The 16,986-nt window shown below is 48.5% G+C and overlaps 1 protein-coding gene across 1 annotated transcript in view; it reads left to right on the forward strand.

Moving 5' to 3' along the window:
• Nucleotides 1–2,116: 2,116 nt before the first annotated feature.
• Nucleotides 2,117–16,986, forward strand: part of SLC5A5 (solute carrier family 5 member 5) — a 31,751-nt gene continuing 16,881 nt past the window's right edge. The window contains exons 1-5 of the mRNA XM_060275431.2: nt 2,117–3,200; nt 13,457–13,522; nt 14,317–14,368; nt 14,704–14,771; nt 16,800–16,954. Coding sequence (XP_060131414.2) covers nt 2,829–3,200; nt 13,457–13,522; nt 14,317–14,368; nt 14,704–14,771; nt 16,800–16,954 — 713 coding nt within the window. The 5' untranslated portion in view covers nt 2,117–2,828. The remainder of the gene's footprint in view (nt 3,201–13,456; nt 13,523–14,316; nt 14,369–14,703; nt 14,772–16,799; nt 16,955–16,986) is intronic.

The raw sequence follows: 16,986 nt of genomic DNA on the forward strand, positions 1-16,986 counted from the left end.
GCTTGCAGTGTATGCAGAAGGAAAAGAGAAATTTCCTGGTTACACAATAACACAACCCAGAGATTTGGGGCTTTTTTTTCCCTTGCAGGTTATGCAGGTATGGGGAGTGCAGAGAGCTGGCCTTCTTCTGAACTGCCAGCCTCATTTCCTGAAGGTGTGTGTGCCTAAGAGATGCCAATGGGCTGGCAGGTGATGGGTGATAGGAGGTCTGAAGGGCTGCCCCATGGAAATACCCCTAAGGAACTCTAAGGAATCGAGATAGACTGCCTCTGGTGCTGGAGGTTTCATGAAGGCACAAGGCAAGCCTCTTGGATCAGGCCAATGGGCGCCCATCTAGCCCACAAGCAGGATTCAAACACGAGACCACCTGGCATTCGGAAGCATTGCTGTCTCTGATAGACCTCTCCTCCATGAATTTATTGAATCCTCTGTTGAAGCCGTCGGGGTTGGTGGAAAGTGTTCATAAACCTCCTCCCCCCCCCCAATAAACTATTTGTTTATTTGTTACTTTCTCAATGTTTTGCGACATCGTTTCCCTTGAGGCAGATCTAAACCATACATTTGAACGTTACCTCAGGACCTGCAGTTCCCCCTCTCACAGAGCTGCAATGCCCAGCATGCTTGACACACTACAGTTCCCAGGATTCAGGAGTCCTGTGCCTTAAATATCCCTGCATTGCAGGGGGTTGGACTAGATGACCCTTTGGGATCCCTTCCGCCTACAGACAAACGCCGGCTCCCTCAGTCTGAAAAGTGAGATGAGTGCCACGCCCCCATAGTTGAATTTGCCCGGACTTAGGCGTCTAGGGGTCCTTTACTTTTACCTTACAATTCTATGATTTTATGAAATTTGCTTTCAATGTCAGGTGTTAGTTAGGACATTTCTCCCTAACACTTCTTCCCTTCTGAACTGGGAAGGGCGGGGTATAAATAAATTTATTTATTTATTTATTATTGTTATTAAATCTTTCCTCTCTTTTGCGAATTTCATTTGCAAATAGCTTTCAAGTGCAAGGAAAATGAAAATTCTACCCCATACCTGCAACTGAGCAGCTTTGCTTGTTGCTTCTATAGGATATTTTGTTTTTTTTAATGTTTGATGTTTTTATATATGCTGTAAGTCGCCCAGAGTAGCTGGGGAAACCCACCCACTTGGGTGGGATATAAATTTAAAAAGAAAGACATAAACAGCGTCCGGGTGGAAATCACTGGCTGTCTGGGAAAAGAGCTCAGAAACTCTTTTTGTGTCCAGATTTTCACTTTTTGAAATATGGCCGTCATGGATGCTTGACAGATGTCAAGGTTGGAAGGCCAGGACACCCTGGGAGTCATCTTGCAAGGCAGGAATCTCAGCTCAAGCACCATTGGCAGACCCAACCTTTGCTTAAAAACCTCTCGGCAAGCATTTCATTTCCCAATATTCTGATCATTTCTACTTTTAGTTAAGTATTTTTATTTATTTCCTTGATTTAGGGGGTGCGCAGCTGCCCCCTGCCTAGGCCCGTGACCTCGCCCCCTGGAAGACTTCCTCTTGCAGAAATCCCAGGGTTTTTTTGCGCCCGGGCTTCCTGATCTCAGGGCTGAAAGGGCGCAGAGAAAATGAGAGGGGGGAGGGAGAGAAAGAAAGAAAGAAAGAAAGAAAGAAAGAAAGAATAATAGAATCATAGAGTTGGAAGAGACCACAAGGGCCATCCAGTCCAACCCCCTGCCGAGCAGGAAACACCATCAAAGCATTCTTGACATATGCCTGTCAAGCCTCTGCTTAAAGACCTCCAAAGAAGGAGACTCCACCACACTCCTTGGTAGCAAATTCCACTGCCGAACAGCTCTTACTGTCAGGAAGTTCTTCCTAATGTTTAGGTGGAATCTTCTTTCTTGAAGTTTGAATCCAAGTTTGAAGAAAGAAAGAAAGAAAGAAAGAGAAAGAAAGAAAGGGAACCTTGAGCCAAAATTGCACGTGCCCGGGTCCTTCTTTCCACCAAACAGATCAATGCACCTTTGATAAAGAAGAAAGAGAAGGAGGGCGGGAAAGGTGGGTGACGCCTCTCTCTCTCTCATCGCCGGCTTCATAAAAGTCCTCGCAGGTGGCTTGCAAGGAAGCTCTGCAAACAGCTGATCTCGCCTTTGCAATCCGGGCAATTCCTCTCTCTGCTTCTCCTTTTGCTTCTTCTAAGCCGAACTTCTCTTTTCCCCCTCACCTCGGGATCTCAGCCTCCTCGCTGAACATCACAGGGAAATCTCTCTCTCTCTCATTTGATTCCTGCTTTGCAAATTCTGGTGGGGCTGTGTGTGTGTGCGCGCGCGCGTGGGTCTTTGCTGACTTTTTATCCCGGAGAGATTTTGGGTGGGTTTTATTTTCCTGGCTCGATTCCTTCACCCTTCCATGGGGGGGGGGGGGCTCTTCTTTTGCTTTCAACACTTTTTTGTTTCTGTTTAAATTAAACCTTTCTTCCTTGCCTGCAAACTTTTTGCTGTTCCAATGTATCACCTCTTGCGGTTTAGTTGTTTGCTACCCAGGCACCTCCAGATCTTGTAAATAGTGATTTGTGGAGTGTGGAGATTCTCTCTCTCTCTCTCTCTCTCTCTCTCTCTCTCTCTCTCTCTCTCTCTCTCTCTCTCTCTCTCTCTCTCCCCCACCCCACTGCCTGTACTGAGCAGAGTTGGACCTTTACTCCCTTCTCCCCAAGGACCGAAGCTCATTTCGCTTCCCTCTGCTGTTTAACCCTCCAAGTCCTCCTCCTTTTTCTTTCTCCGCTGGACCCACCAAGGGTTGCCCTCTCCATCTGCGGTGGTTCCTGTGTTGGACGGGGTCCTCTCAGCTGCCCAATATGGCGCTAGGAGGTGGTTTAGAGGTCTTCCGAGCAGAGATGCTCACCTTCAGTTTATGGGATTATGGGGTCTTTGCCTTGATGCTCCTCATCTCCACCAGCATCGGCCTCTTCTATGCCCTCTCCAAAGGAGGCCAGAAGACCTCGGATGACTTCTTCACAGGCGGGCGGCAGATGTCGGCCATCCCCGTGGGCCTCTCCCTCTCCGCCAGCTTCATGTCGGCCATCCAGGTTCTGGGGGTCCCGGCTGAGGCCTATCGCTATGGGGTGAAGTTCCTGTGGATGTGCTTGGGGCAGCTGCTGAACACGCTCCTGACCGCTTACCTCTTCCTGCCCGTCTTCTACCGCCTTGGCCTCACCAGCACCTACGAGGTGAGCTCATTGCTTGGTTTTGCTTTATTGCATTTCTTTTTTTAAAATGCATTTATCAAATTTTTAGTTTTACCATTTTTTGCAGCAAATCACAATGCATAAAATACCACAAAACCATGTAAAAGGATCAAACATGTCCTTTCCCACTGCATATTCCAATCAATCCTTGTTCTTTTCTTTTTCTATCTTCTCTCAGTTAAGTTTACACTGCTGAATTTACTCTAAACCTACTAACGTCTTAATCTGTTCAAAATAGTTTTTTTAGATTTTCCAGAAATCTTTTCCAGACTCTTTCTTCCTGATCTCTGATTGCTTCGTTGCATTTCTGTGCCAAGATAAACTGAGGCACGTGGTTCTTCTTCAACTCCTCATTTAAACCCCACAACAGCCCTATGAGGTAGGGCAGCTGAGAGGCAGAGACTGCCCCCAAGGTTGCTCCTACTGAGCTTCATGGTCGAGTGAGACCTCTTCCTAGCTCAGTCAGTAGAGCATGAGCCTCAGGATTGCAGGTTCGAGCCCCACGTTGGGCAAAAGATTCCTGCATTCTAGTGGGTTGGGCTAGATGACCCCTGGGGTCCCTTCCAACTCTACAAGTCTATAATTCTATGACTTGAACCCTGGTCTCTTCCAGCTCCTGGTCCTCATTTAATCCCCACAACAACCCTGTGAGTTAGGCTAGCGCCCACCAGGTCACTCCTAGTGGACTTCATGGCTGAGTGGGAGGACTTGAACCCCGGTCTCTTCCAGGTCTTAGAATAGATTGTGCTGTGATTCCTGCATTGCAGCAGGCTGGGCTAGGATGACCCTTTGAGCAATTTATGACTCTGTGATCCATTGAAGGTTTTTAAACAGGGCTCCTTCCAACTAGGAGATATCTATGAGAATTTAGACAGGCATCTGTGAGTGAATTCTTAGCAGGGAGTTGCCAGACTCCTGCTTGTGGGCTTCCTGTCGGGGCATCTGATTGGTCACTGTGAGGACAGGAGGAAGGGCTGGATGCGCCCTTTTGTCCAGGTCCAGCTGCTGCCAGGCTCTTTTTATGTCCCCATGGAACCTCCCAGTCCAGAGGCAATCTACCTGGATTCCTAGGTTCTTAGGAGTATTCGGCCCCGGTGAGAACAGGGGGCTGGGCTATGTCCAATTCTCCAGATCGGAGAGGTGAAGTGTTTATTGTGTTTTCACCATGTGAACCACTTGAGACCTCCACCCTGACATATCCACCATCTTGGGATCCTTCGATCTGGACTGTTTTCACTCGCTGTTACCCCATTCTGTAGAATTTTATCAGTTACATTTCATCTGCACAATTGGAGCGAATTTCTGGAACCAAAATGCCTTTTCTGTGCAGCAGGAGCAGTGAACAATGGTATAGTGCAGGCATGTCCAACAGGTATATCATGATCTACCAGTAGATCACTGGACATCTGTGGTAGATCACTGGTAGATCAGTGGCTCCCCCCAAAGAAGCTAAAAAACTTTGGCTCCCCTAAAAAAATCTCAACATCTTTGCCCTGCACCCCTAAAATGACCTGAACCCCCCAAAACAGGGCTTTCCTTCCTAAAAAAAAGCTCAACAACTTTGACCTGCCAGTTTTTAACTCTGTGAGTAGATCACAGTCTCTTGGAAGTTGGCCACCCCTGGTATAGTGAATTGCTGTTGCTTGTCTTTGCTTCCCCCGCTGCCCTGCCCTGCTCAGAGTTGTCAGTCAGTCAATGTTTATTACGGCAAACAGCCAAGCATATCAAACCAGAAATTCTGCATAATTCTCTACATAAACAATAAAAACGACTGATATGGGGTTTTAACAGCCAATATACTAATTGAATATACAATACTTAAAATACAGGTCCAGCGGAATAAAACACCATAAAAGAATAAGAGATTTAACTAAGAGCTGTAGCAGCAATAACATCATCGGAGGGCAGGACAGATTGTTATAATGTTATTCAATAAAAGAGATTTACGTTTTTTAATAGCTAAGGTGCAAAATTTGGCCACAGCGTAGGATACTGAGCTCAAAGAATCTTCCAGAAGGAATTTGCGTAATGTTTCGGGGGGAAATTCCAGATAATATTGCAAGGGTGTGAATTTTGATAATAAGGGTAAAATGAGTTGCGACCGTTCTTTGCTATACAATTCACAGAATAAAAGAATGTGAATAACAGATTCCACCTTGTTGGACATGCATGGACAAAAGTGCTCTTCGGTTGGTATACGCAAGAATTTGCAGTGTAACACAGCTGAAGGCATCGCGTCAAATCGGGCTCTGGAGAAGGCCCATCTATGAGATTCATAAGTAATATTGGATAGATACGGTGCAGCTGCCAGATTAGGCCAAGATTTTAGACACCTGTAGTTTTTGGGAAGTAAGGCATCTTCTTTTTGCAGTTCAATATCAAAAAGCCTCTGAGTAATGATTGTTTTTGACTTATTCAAAGTAGGCTGTCTGTCTGCTCAGAGTTGTGAAGAATATTCTTACATTATGAATAGCCCATGTTTCCAATATAGGCGCAGACTGTTCCTGGATCAAGTGACTTTCCTTTAAGTTATCACGGCTCTTAACCCAGCTCAGGGTCGCCCTCTGAACTAGTCAGAGGTTTAACTGAGAATCAATCAACTATCAGCCCATCATCTGAAAAATAAGATTTTAGAGCCATCTTGCCCCCAAATGGCAACTAAACATTCTGTTTTGGTTACTGCATGCAACCTTTAGGGAGCCATTTGGCGCCTGGCTTCATATCTGAGGCTTAACTGATCACTGGCGGCTGCTCTGCGGGTGAGAGAAGGAGCTCTGAGCGAACTTTAGCTGCTTTTGCACCCAGCCTTCCAGCAGCAAAGTGGCCTCAGGATAAACCGAGGTCAGGCCTTTTGCACAGCACTAATCTTTGTACCGTCTCCTGCGGACCTTGTAGTTTTGTTTGGGTGCTTGTCAGTTTGGCACAGTTGAAAACATACCAGATGATTCGTGTTGCATGCTCAAAACAACCCGAAAACAAAACAGAGTAACAGGAAAGGCTGTCAATCACCTTGACCCTAGTACCGGGTGATCCTTGCACTCGCATCCCACTTGCGGGTTTCCCATAACGGGAGGCTGGACTAGGTGGGCCATTGGCCTGATCCACCAGGGCTCTACTTATGGAGGCCGACTGGGACAGAGATCCTCCATGCACAGGGACACTCTACCTCTGAATACCAGATAATGGGGACTACTCTTGCACTCAGATCCTGCTTGCTGAATTCCAAAAAATGGGCATCTGGGTGACCTGTGTGAGAACAGGAGGCTGGACTAGGTGGGCCATTGGCCTGATCCAGCAGGGGTCTTTTTATGTTTGTAAGGGCATTAGGAACACAGGAAGCTGCTTTAGAATCAGAGCATTGGAAGGGGTCCCCTAAATGGCATCCATGACAGATGGCCACCTAACCTCTGCTGAAAAAAGGGAGGGAGACAGCTCCATTGTTGAACAGCTCTCACTGTCAGAAAGTTCTTCCTGGTGTTTAATTGGAATCTCCTTTTTTTGTAACTTGAAGCCATTGGTTTGGGTCCTACCCTCCAGAGCAGGAGAAAAGAAGTTTGTTCCCTCTTCCATGTGACAGCCCTTCAGATATTTGAAGATGGCTCTCATATCTCCCCTCAGTCTCCTCTTCACCTGGCTAAACATACCGAGCTCCTTCAACCATTCCTCATAAGGCCTGGATTCCAGACCCTTGATTATCTCAGTTGCCCTCCTCTGCACACCTTCCAGCTTAAATTGTGGAGGGTGTTCCTGGATGTTCCCTGAGTTCTAGTGTTAGGATAGAGGAAGAAAAATCCCCCTCGGCTGACTTTTTCCAGGCCAGCAGGGGCGTACCCAGGATCCAAACTAAAGGGGGTGCAAGAGAGGGGAAGAGAGAGGGAAGGAAGGAGGGAGGGAGGGAGGGAGGGAAGAGAGAGAAGGAAGGAGGGAAGGAAGGAAGGAAGGAAGAGGTGGGTGAGAGAGAGGGAAGGAAGGAAGGAAGGAAGGAAGGAAGGAAGGAAGGAAGGAAAGAAGCGGTGAGAGAGAGAGAAGGGATGGGAGGGAGGGAGAGAGAGAGAAAAAGGAAGAAAGAAAGAGGGGGGGAAAGGAAGGATGGAAGGAAGGAAGGATGGAGCTCCCGTCCGCCCTCCCCAGCTCAGGCTGCTCCTCCCCCCTCCCACGTTCCTGTCGCTGGCTGCAGCCGCGGAGGGGGCGGAAACAGCCCGATTTCCATAACCTGCAGCGACTTTTCCCCTTCAGTTTCTGGAGGGGAAAAGTGTGGATTATGGTCAGTAAAATACGGTATTGTTTTTTTTGCTGGGGGGGGGAGCTGCCCCCCTGCCCCTTGCTGGGTACGCCCATGCAGGCCAGGCTTGGTTTTACAAACCCACGTGGCCACATGCATGTTTTCGCCGCACATTCCCATGTGCTGTAGAGGCCTCTCCTGAACCAGATGGCCGGATAAGGTTGTTTTCCTAGCGTATCTTGAGACTCCCAAAACAAACCACCTCTTGACTTTTGAATCAGCACCGTCTGAGCACCCTCTTGCAGAGCAAACATATCCAGACCAGCTGAGAAGAGATTCTGGCAGCAGAGGCAGCCTTGTTCTCACTCCAGGAATGTGCCAACGTGCGTAAAATTTACAAAGCAAACGTAGCCCCATTGGAGCTCTCTCCTCAGTTAGGTTCCTCGCGCTTCTGATCTAAAATCCCGTTTTTGCAGCGATTTGCTATTGTCTCTTTTTTTAACCCTTCCACTGCATATAATTTTACTAGTGGTTTAGAGCAGATTTCTCCCAGCAAACACATTTCTGCAATCACTTTTAGAATCATAGAATCATAGAATTGTAGAGACATGGGTCTTGAACCTACAACCCTGAGATTAAGGCTCTCATGCTCATGTATCAGAATACATTTCTCGACGTTATAAGGTAAAGGTAAAAGGGACCTCTGACCATTAGGTCCAGTCGTGACCGACTCTGGGGTTGCGGCGCTCATCTCACGTTATTGGCCGAGGGAGCCGGCGTACAGCTTCCAGGTCATGTGGCCAGCATGACAAAGCCGCTTCTGGCGAACCAGAGCAGCACACGGAAACGCCGTTTACCTTCCCTATTTATCTACTTGCACTTTGACGTGCTTTCGAACTGCTAGGTTGGCAGGAGCTAGGACTGAGCAACGGGAGCTCACCCCGTCGCGGGGATTCGAACCGCCGACCTTCTGATCGGCAAGCCCTAGGCTCTGTGGTTTAACCCATAGCGCAGCCCGCATTATATTCACCCATGAATCCATGCATAGCTGCCGAGTCTCTCGTTTTTCGCAGGAAACCCCTGGATTTTAATCCGTTTCCCGCTGTTATCCCCCGATTTCCTGCCTGCCAGGGAGGCTCCTTCTGCGCATGTCTGGACATGCGCAGAACCGATTTCGGGTGCCGCTTTGCCCATGTCTGGGCACCGGAAATTGGGCAGCGCCGGCATAGGAAGTTGCTTCTACACATGTCCAGACATGCGTAGAAGCAACTTCCGGTGCCGCGCCACTGCTGATCCCACATTTTTCAACGGGAGACTAGGCAGCTATGCATGAATCCATGTGGCAAAGTGGGTCAGTGGGTCTAGCTGTTAACCCGAAGGCTGGTGGTTTGAGCCCACCCAGTGACAGCTGTGGGAAGTATTCCTTCATTGAAGGGGGTTGGATTGAATGACCCCGGGGGGGTCCCTTCCCCCTCTACCATTCTAGAATTCTGTGATATAACAAAGGTGTGACTAGGTGTAATATAGCTTCCTGTGTACATACCCTCCAACATTTCTCTGATGAAAATAGGCATGTCCTATTCAATGATGATGATGATATTATTATTATTATTATTATTATTATTATTATTATTATTATTACCCCACCATTTATATCACAGGCAGCTTCTAACATATATAAAAACATAATGAAACATTACACATTAAAAAAAGCTTCCCTATCCAGGGCTGCATTCAGATGTCGTCCAAAGGTTGTCTAGTTACTCATCTCCTTGGCTTGGGGGTCGCATAACTCCAGACCCTCCAGAGAAAATAGGGGCATCCTAAACAGTGGCGGAGCTTCATGCTCTGGCACTGCGGGGGTGGAGAGCAGGCGGGGGTGGTGCGTGATGGCTTGGTGCCCAGCGCAGGAGGGGGGGCAGCTGCAATGGCACCCCACCGGGGTTGCCCGGCCGGGGGCGGTGCACTCCCCCCCCCTCCTCTTCTTCTGCCACTGGTCCTCAAGGAAAGCAGGACATTTCGGGATCAAATCAGAAATCAGGCCGGCTTCTGTAAATCAGGGAGTTTCCCTGGAAGATTTCAGACCTCACTTGGAGGTCTGAAAGTACACAATGGATTGCGTTTAGAGGAATGTTGCATACACAGGATTATATTGTTTGCCTCGGAGACATTTGATGCTGTCAGGCAGATCAACGAAAGACCCAACAAAAGACCTGAACCTTAGGTGTGACTCACCTGTTGACTGATTTCAGATTTAATCCTCCGCATCTGGACTAGATCCCTGGGATCACACTGCGGTGTCCCAAAGCCCTGCTGTCATCTTGTTTGCATTGCATAGCAACCTGCAATTAAATGGAACTATTACTATTTTTGAAGAAATTGGGGTTTAGGAACTGCCAATCTTGCAAAGTGGTTTGGATTGCCAAAGCGGGTTGAGAGCTTCCCTACCTGTTTCGCAACACAAGAACTTGTGGGTAGCCAACGAGAACAGAGGTCAGATAAACAAAGAAACCGTCTGCACACAGCACGTAGTTCAACTGTGGAACTCCCTGCCACAGGGGGGGAGTGAGGGATTCCAAACTGTGCTTCTTTTCTTAAAAAAAATGTTTAGGGGTACTCTCATTTTCCTACTCGTAGTGAAATACTGCCCCCTCAATGAGGCCAAACTTAGATTCACAAAATGTTTGGGGGGTATGCATACCCCTGCGTCCCCCCAGAAAAAAGCACTGGCTTTAAAAGTGGATAGGATTAATCAGTGGAATTGACGGCTTCTAGCCATGGTGGTTCTGCTCGGCCTCCGTGTTTAGAGTCAGCCATGCTTCGGAGTACCAGTTGCTGGAAACCACAGGGGGGAGAGATGCTCTTGAATCCTTCTTGTGGGTTTCCCTTTGGGGTATCTGGTGGACCACTGTGAGGACAGGATGCTGGGCTAGGCGGACCATTGGCCTGATCCAGCAGTTAGGCTTTTCTCATGTGAAAAGGATCTAGGAGTCTTGGTAGACCACAAACTTGACATGAGTCAACAGTGTGATGCAGTAGCTAAAAGAGCCAATGCAATTCTGGGCTGCATCAATAGGAGTATAGCATCTAGATCTAGGGAAGTAATAGTACCACTGTATTCTGCTCTGGTCAGACCTCACCTGGAATACTGTGATAAGTTCTGGGCACCACAGTTCAAGAAGGATACTGACAAGGTGGAACGTGTCCAGAGGAGGGCAACCAAAATGGTCAAAGGCCTGGAAACGATGCCTTATGAGGAACGGCTTAGGGAGCTGGGCATGTTTAGCCTGGAGAAGAGAAGGTTAAGGGGTGATATGATAGCCATGTTCAAATATATAAAAGGATGTCATATAGAGGAGGGAGAAAGGTTGTTTTCTGCTGCTCCAGAGAAGCGGACACAGAGCAATGGATTCAAACTACAAGAAAGAAGATTCCACTTAAACATTAGGAAGAACTTCCTGACAGTAAGAGCTGTTCGACAGTGGCATTTGCTGCCAAGGAGTGTGGTGGAGTCTCCTTCTTTGGAGGTCTTTAAGCAGAGGCTTGACAGCCACCTGTCAGGAATGCTTTGATGGTGTTTCCTGCCTGGCACGGGGTTGGACTGGATGGCCCTTGTGGTCTCTTCCAACTCTATGATTCTATGATTCTTGTGGAGCCTCCAGGCCCAGAGGCAGTCTATCCTGATTCCCAGGTTCTTAGGGGTATTTGGCCACCGTGAGGACAGGGCCCTGGGCTAGATGGGCTTCCATTGGCCTGATCCAGCCAGCTCTAGTTATCTTCTTATGGAACTTCCAACTCCAGAAGCCGTCTACCCAGATTCCTAGATTCATAGGGGTCTTTGGCCACTGTGTTCTCACATAAAACCCAGGCAGCTAGGCTTCACCTGACGCAAAAGCCATAACCACGGATTGGATGCTTTTGCTTGCATGGCTGGGCAGGGAGCCAAGAAGCACCATTGAGGGCTTTCAAAGAGGCAGAGACCCATGTAGCTCTGGAGTGAAGGTATCTCGGGCGGGTCGAGGAAGTCAGCCGTGGAAGGCTGTGGCGCGCATTTGCGTATGGTAGCGCCGCAGAATGAGCTGATGTGGAAGCTTGGTTGCACAAGGAGCTCTCAAGAACATCAGAGGAACCCCTGTTGGGTCAGGGCAAAACCGCAGACCCTCCAAGTTCCCAGGGGCAGTTGCGGATTCGCAGAAACCATCCTGGTTTCTGATTTGATCCCAGAATGTCCTGCTTTTCCTTAGGGCCTATTTTCATCACAGAGATATTGGAAGGTATGCAAAGGGAGCCCATCTCTAGCCCAACCTCCTATCCTCACAGAGGCCACTGGTGCTGTTGGGTCCTTGTTGGAATGATTTTTTTTTTTTTAAGTGTTGGGGGCACTGGGGACGAAAACAGTTTTGGAGCCGTTGAGCTATAGGTGAGACAAGGCTCATGGGCAAAGTCCCCAACCCTGCACTTCTTGACCTGGAAATCATCAGAGATGGGGTGGAAGGGGAAACACACACACACACACACACACACACACACACACACACACACACGTGGGATGTCTCTGTGTGTTTGCAAAATCAATAAACAAAGTGCGTGTGTGTGTGTGTGTTTTGGAACAAGGGAGACAGTTGGCTGAGATGCTGACGGGAACGAAGTCTGCTTACTATCTTTGGCAGGGAATGGCTGAGCTGAAAGACTGGTGGAAACAGCTGGAATCCTGCCATAGAATCAGAGGATTGTAGAGCTGAAAGGAACCCCGTCATCTAGCCCAACCCCACGCAATACAGGAACCTTTTGCCCCATGTGGGGCTCAAATCCATGACTCTGAGATTTGGAGTCTTGTGCTCTGATGAATGGCCTACCCAAGCCGAATCACTAGGCACATCTAACCCAGTGGTGCCCACACTGACCGGCAGCCACTCTCAAGAGTTTCAGGTCAGGAGTCTTTCCCCAGCCTTCCCTGGAGGGGCCCTTTGGGACTGAATCGGGGGCCTTCTGCTTGCAAGGATGCTGAACCATGACCCTTCCACTGAAAATAATTTTTTTTTAAAAGATTCTAGTCCACACCTTTATTAGAATCGTGGAACTGTAAAGCTGGAAGGGACCCCGAGGGGCATCTTGTCCAACCCCCTGGAAGGCTGGAATCTCAACTAAAGCATCCATGGCCTGTTGATTCAATAGGAACAAAGGAATCTCCCTTATAGCCTTGACCCACCCACCACAGTGTTGTCTAGACCAGTGTTTCCCAACCTTGTGCTTCCAGATGTTTTGGGACTACAACTCCCATCATCCCTAGCTAGCAAGACCAGTGGTCAGGAATGATGGGAATTGTAGTCCGAAAACATCTGGAGGCACAAGGTTGGGAAACACTGGTCTAGACAGACTGGCAGCTATGGCTCTTCAGGGTTTTAGATTCGGGGGTCTCGCCCTGCAGCCCTTCCTGGAGATGCCCTTGGGTGACCTTCTGCATGCAATATAGGTGCTTGACTGCTGAGCGATGGTCCTTCTTCTCCATGCCCTTGGCTCAGTTGGTAGAGCATGCGGCTCTCAATCTCAGGGTCATGAGTTCGAGCCCCATGTTGGGCAAAAGATTCCTGCACTGCAGGGGGTTGGGCTAGATGGCCCCTGGGGATCTCTTCCAATGCTACCTAACTCTACAATTCTAGGATTCTTCTTAAACCAAGGTGAGGCTTCGTGTTTCTGAAAAAAAGGAGGGATTTAATTGCACAATCTGCGTCATACCAAGTCTGCTTGGTATCGCCAGTCCAATTGCTACATGGATTGCTAATCCATGTAGCTCAGTACTGTCTACACTGGCTGGCAGCAATGAATCACCAGGATTTCAGAGAAGAGGTCATTCCCAGTCTTACCTGGAGATGCCACCATGGGACTGATCCTGGGGCCTTCTGCCAGAAAGGCAGTCACTCTTCCGAGAGGAATCTCCTGTGGGGACTTTGGAAAGATTCCATGTGTCCGTCTCCCTCTCCTCTCAACTCTACACCCCACCATCTTCTCTCGACAGTACCTGGAAATGAGGTTCTCCAAAGCAGTCCGCCTGTGTGGGACGATCCAGTATATCATTGCCACGGTAAGTCGCTGGGGGTCTGCTGGGCGGACAAAGAATCTGTGGCAGAGAGAAGGCCAGAATCTGGGCAGAAGCTGAAGCAGGAGAGGAGGGGGTCAAGGGGCAGAGAGGAGTGTGGCTGGTGAAGAAGCCAGGGGGTCTCCCCCTCCTGCTGCGACAAGCTCCCCTCCTGCCTGATCTCCCAGAGCCAGGAGAGGCATGAAGAGGGTGGAGGAGAGGTTGGCTTAGTCTTCGATTGCTTGGGGGTAATCCTGGAAGGGAGGAGTCTTGGGCAGTTGTCATGGACTAGTTGGATGCAGAGGAATGGGGGGGGGAAGCAGCTTTGGAAACCCCAAGGAGAGGAGGCAGAGCCCAGGGAGTGTGGTGGGACAACATTGAGTGGTCAGAGGGGGCGGGAGGAGCAAAAGAGGTAACAGGGTCTTAGTGAGCAGGTAGAAGCTGAAGCAGGAGAGGAAGGAGGCCAAGAGGAGTCTGGCTGCTGAAGAAGCCAGGAGGTCTCCCCCTCCTGCTGCAACAAGCTCCCCTCCCCCCTGGTCTCCCAGAAGCAGGAGAGGTGGGTTTAAGGTAGAACAACTCGGCACCACTTGCAGGGGACACCAAAACAACACTGTAGAATGGAGCGCGAAAAGTGTGTGTGTGTGTGTGTGGGGGGGGACACATACACACCAGATTTTAACATTGCACAGGGCGCTGTTGGAATTTGAAAGCCCAAAGTCCACCACTGTTTCCTCCAAAGTTCCTTCTTCTAAGACATGGATGCAGATGTTAAAACAATTCCTTCTCCCCACCCAACACAGATGCTGTATACCGGGATTGTCATCTATGCTCCAGCCTTGATCCTCAACCAAGGTAAGTCTTGTGTTGTCTCTCAGCGCTGGAAAGCAAGCCAGATGAGGAATGGTTGAGGGAGTGGGGTACGTTCAGCCTGGAGGAGACCTTAGACACCAGAGCCACCTTCAAATAGCTGAAGGCCTCTCGCATGGAAGGCGGAGCAAGCTTCGTAGAATGGTAGAGTTGGAAGGGATCCCCAAGGGTCATCCAGTCCAACCCCCCGCAATGCAGGGATCTCAACTGACAGGTGGCCATCCAACCTCTGCTTGAAAACTACCCACTGAGCTTTTGAGGAGCAACACTTTTCGTCAGCAGCCTTCAAGACCAACCTTTCCTCTTTGTTATGTCTCTAGTGACTGGGTTGGATATCTGGGCCTCTCTGCTCTCCACGGGGATCATCTGCACCTTCTATACAACCATTGTGAGTACGATTGGATGGGCTCATTTATGTAGTTCCATTGATTAATTTCTATTTATGCACATTCACTTTGTGCGCAACCATACACACACACACACTGATCCCGGAAGTGACCTGCAAACGTCACCAAAAGGGGCGGAAGCAGGGGCAGGATGGGGCATTGGTTTAGCTTTGCAAATGTACTAGCAGTTTTATCTTTGCACCACCTGGAAGGTAAAAATGCACAACCCTGCTTTAAAATAAAAATACAGCCATACCTCGACATCCGAACGCTTCGACTTCCGACAACCCCCGGAAGGCCTTTCACCGCGCGCCCCCAGCATGCGCGTTCTGCGGTCAGTGCATGCGCGTTCTGCGGTCGGTGCATGCGCAGAAGCACGAAATCGCGCTTCACACATGCTCCGTAGCAGCGCTTCGACATACGGAAACCTCGACTTACGGAGATGGCCGCGGAACGGATCGTCTTCGTAAGTCGAGGTACCACTGTACTAAAACTAATTGCTAGGACCTCACCCTTCTTAAGGTAGGCTTGGAGAAATGAGGATGTTTTTAGCAGGCACCGAAAAGGGAGTAGGGAGGGCGCTTGCCTGATGCCAAGAGGGCAGAGAGTTCTGAAGGTTAGGCACTGCCACCCTAAGTGATTGATGTGCTTGGGGGCTCCCTCTCCATCCGGGTTGAGCCTATGTATGTATGTATGTATGTATGTATGTATGTATGTATGTAAAAAGGACATGTGGGTGTGTTTCCACTTTTCACCAAAACCGCTTGACCGATTGAGGTGAAATTTTGACACAACATCACATGTGAATGTCCGAAGGATATACCAGTAGGAAAGTTTGCTAAGACAAATGTCACACCTCCACCAGGTAAAAAACCCCCCAAAACCTGTTCCAGAATGCACCACTCAGCCAAAAGTGCATGCTGGGAAAAGAACCAGGTTACAAACCAGCGCCCTCTAGCGGCGGCTACACTGGTATTACACCTATAAAACCTTCCCTCTCAACAGCACCTTGGCTCCAGTTTACATACTAGGCTGAAGCCTTTACAGACTAGGCTGAATGGAGGTATTGACTTGCCTGGGTGGGGGTTGGGGGGAGGAGGGGACAGAATAGGTCAGGACACGGTGGAACCAGTCACAGGGATGAGCCGGGGGGGTGGGGGGGAGAAGGGGGCGTGATACGTCATGGGTCGGGACAGAGGGGGGAGGAATCACAGGGATAAGCCTGGGGAGTGGGGGGAAGGGCGGGATATGTCATGGATCGGCACAGGGTGGGGGAAATCACAGGGATGAATCACAGCAACGTGTGGCAGGGCCAGCTAGTATATAATAAAATGAGAAAACCACTCTTAAAAATAAGAAATCAGTATGGCGCACATTTCCTGGAGGAATGGAATATTTGAAATAATATTTTGGAATATTTGTAAAAATAGCATAATCAGATGACATTATGAGCAGGATTTGGAATATGAGCAGCAGCAGAAAACTGATAATATATGAAAAAGGAGAATATGTCTTGGGTGAAATGTTTATTAGAGTGCAGTATGTTGTTATTTGATAGACAAGGAATTTGGACAAGGAATTTGCTTTAAAATGGGTGTTAATTTGAGATATATCTGTAAAATAAACAGCATGTAAAAGGGCATGAACTGGAATATATCTGAGAGAGTGGGAAAACAGTTTTTGCAAAAACCTGTATGAAATTAATTTTAATTTAGTTTTGATGTGTTTTAAATTTGAAAATGAATAAAAATTAATTGGCAGAAAAAAAATAGAATGCATTCTGTAAATGGGATGGGATTAAGAACGGCATGGAGAGATAGACCAGGAGTCAAAGTTGAAAGAGAAATGCATAACAAATTTGGAATGTAGAATTTATACGTAAAGATGTTCACATTTGATTAAATAATTGACAAAAGAGAGACACTTTTAAGAACATTTGAAAGAGGAAACCAAACATGACGCGTTTATTTCTCTGTGTGTTCTGCAGCCAGGCGATTTGGGCGCCCCTAACTTTCCCCTCTGTCTTCCAGGGAGGAATGAAAGCCGTGATCTGGACGGACGTTTTCCAAGTGGTCGTGATGCTTTCGGGTTTTGTCGCCATCTTGATCCAGGGGACCATCTTGGTGGGGAGCCCCGCACAAGTCCTGGCCATCGCGTACAATAACTCCCGGATCAACTTCAACGAGTACGTCCTGGTTTGTGGAAACTATAGAGCTA

Source organism: Zootoca vivipara, chromosome 6, assembly GCF_965207765.1.
Source record: "Zootoca vivipara chromosome 6, rZooViv2.hap1.1, whole genome shotgun sequence".
Classification (NCBI taxonomy): Eukaryota; Metazoa; Chordata; class Lepidosauria; order Squamata; family Lacertidae; genus Zootoca; species Zootoca vivipara.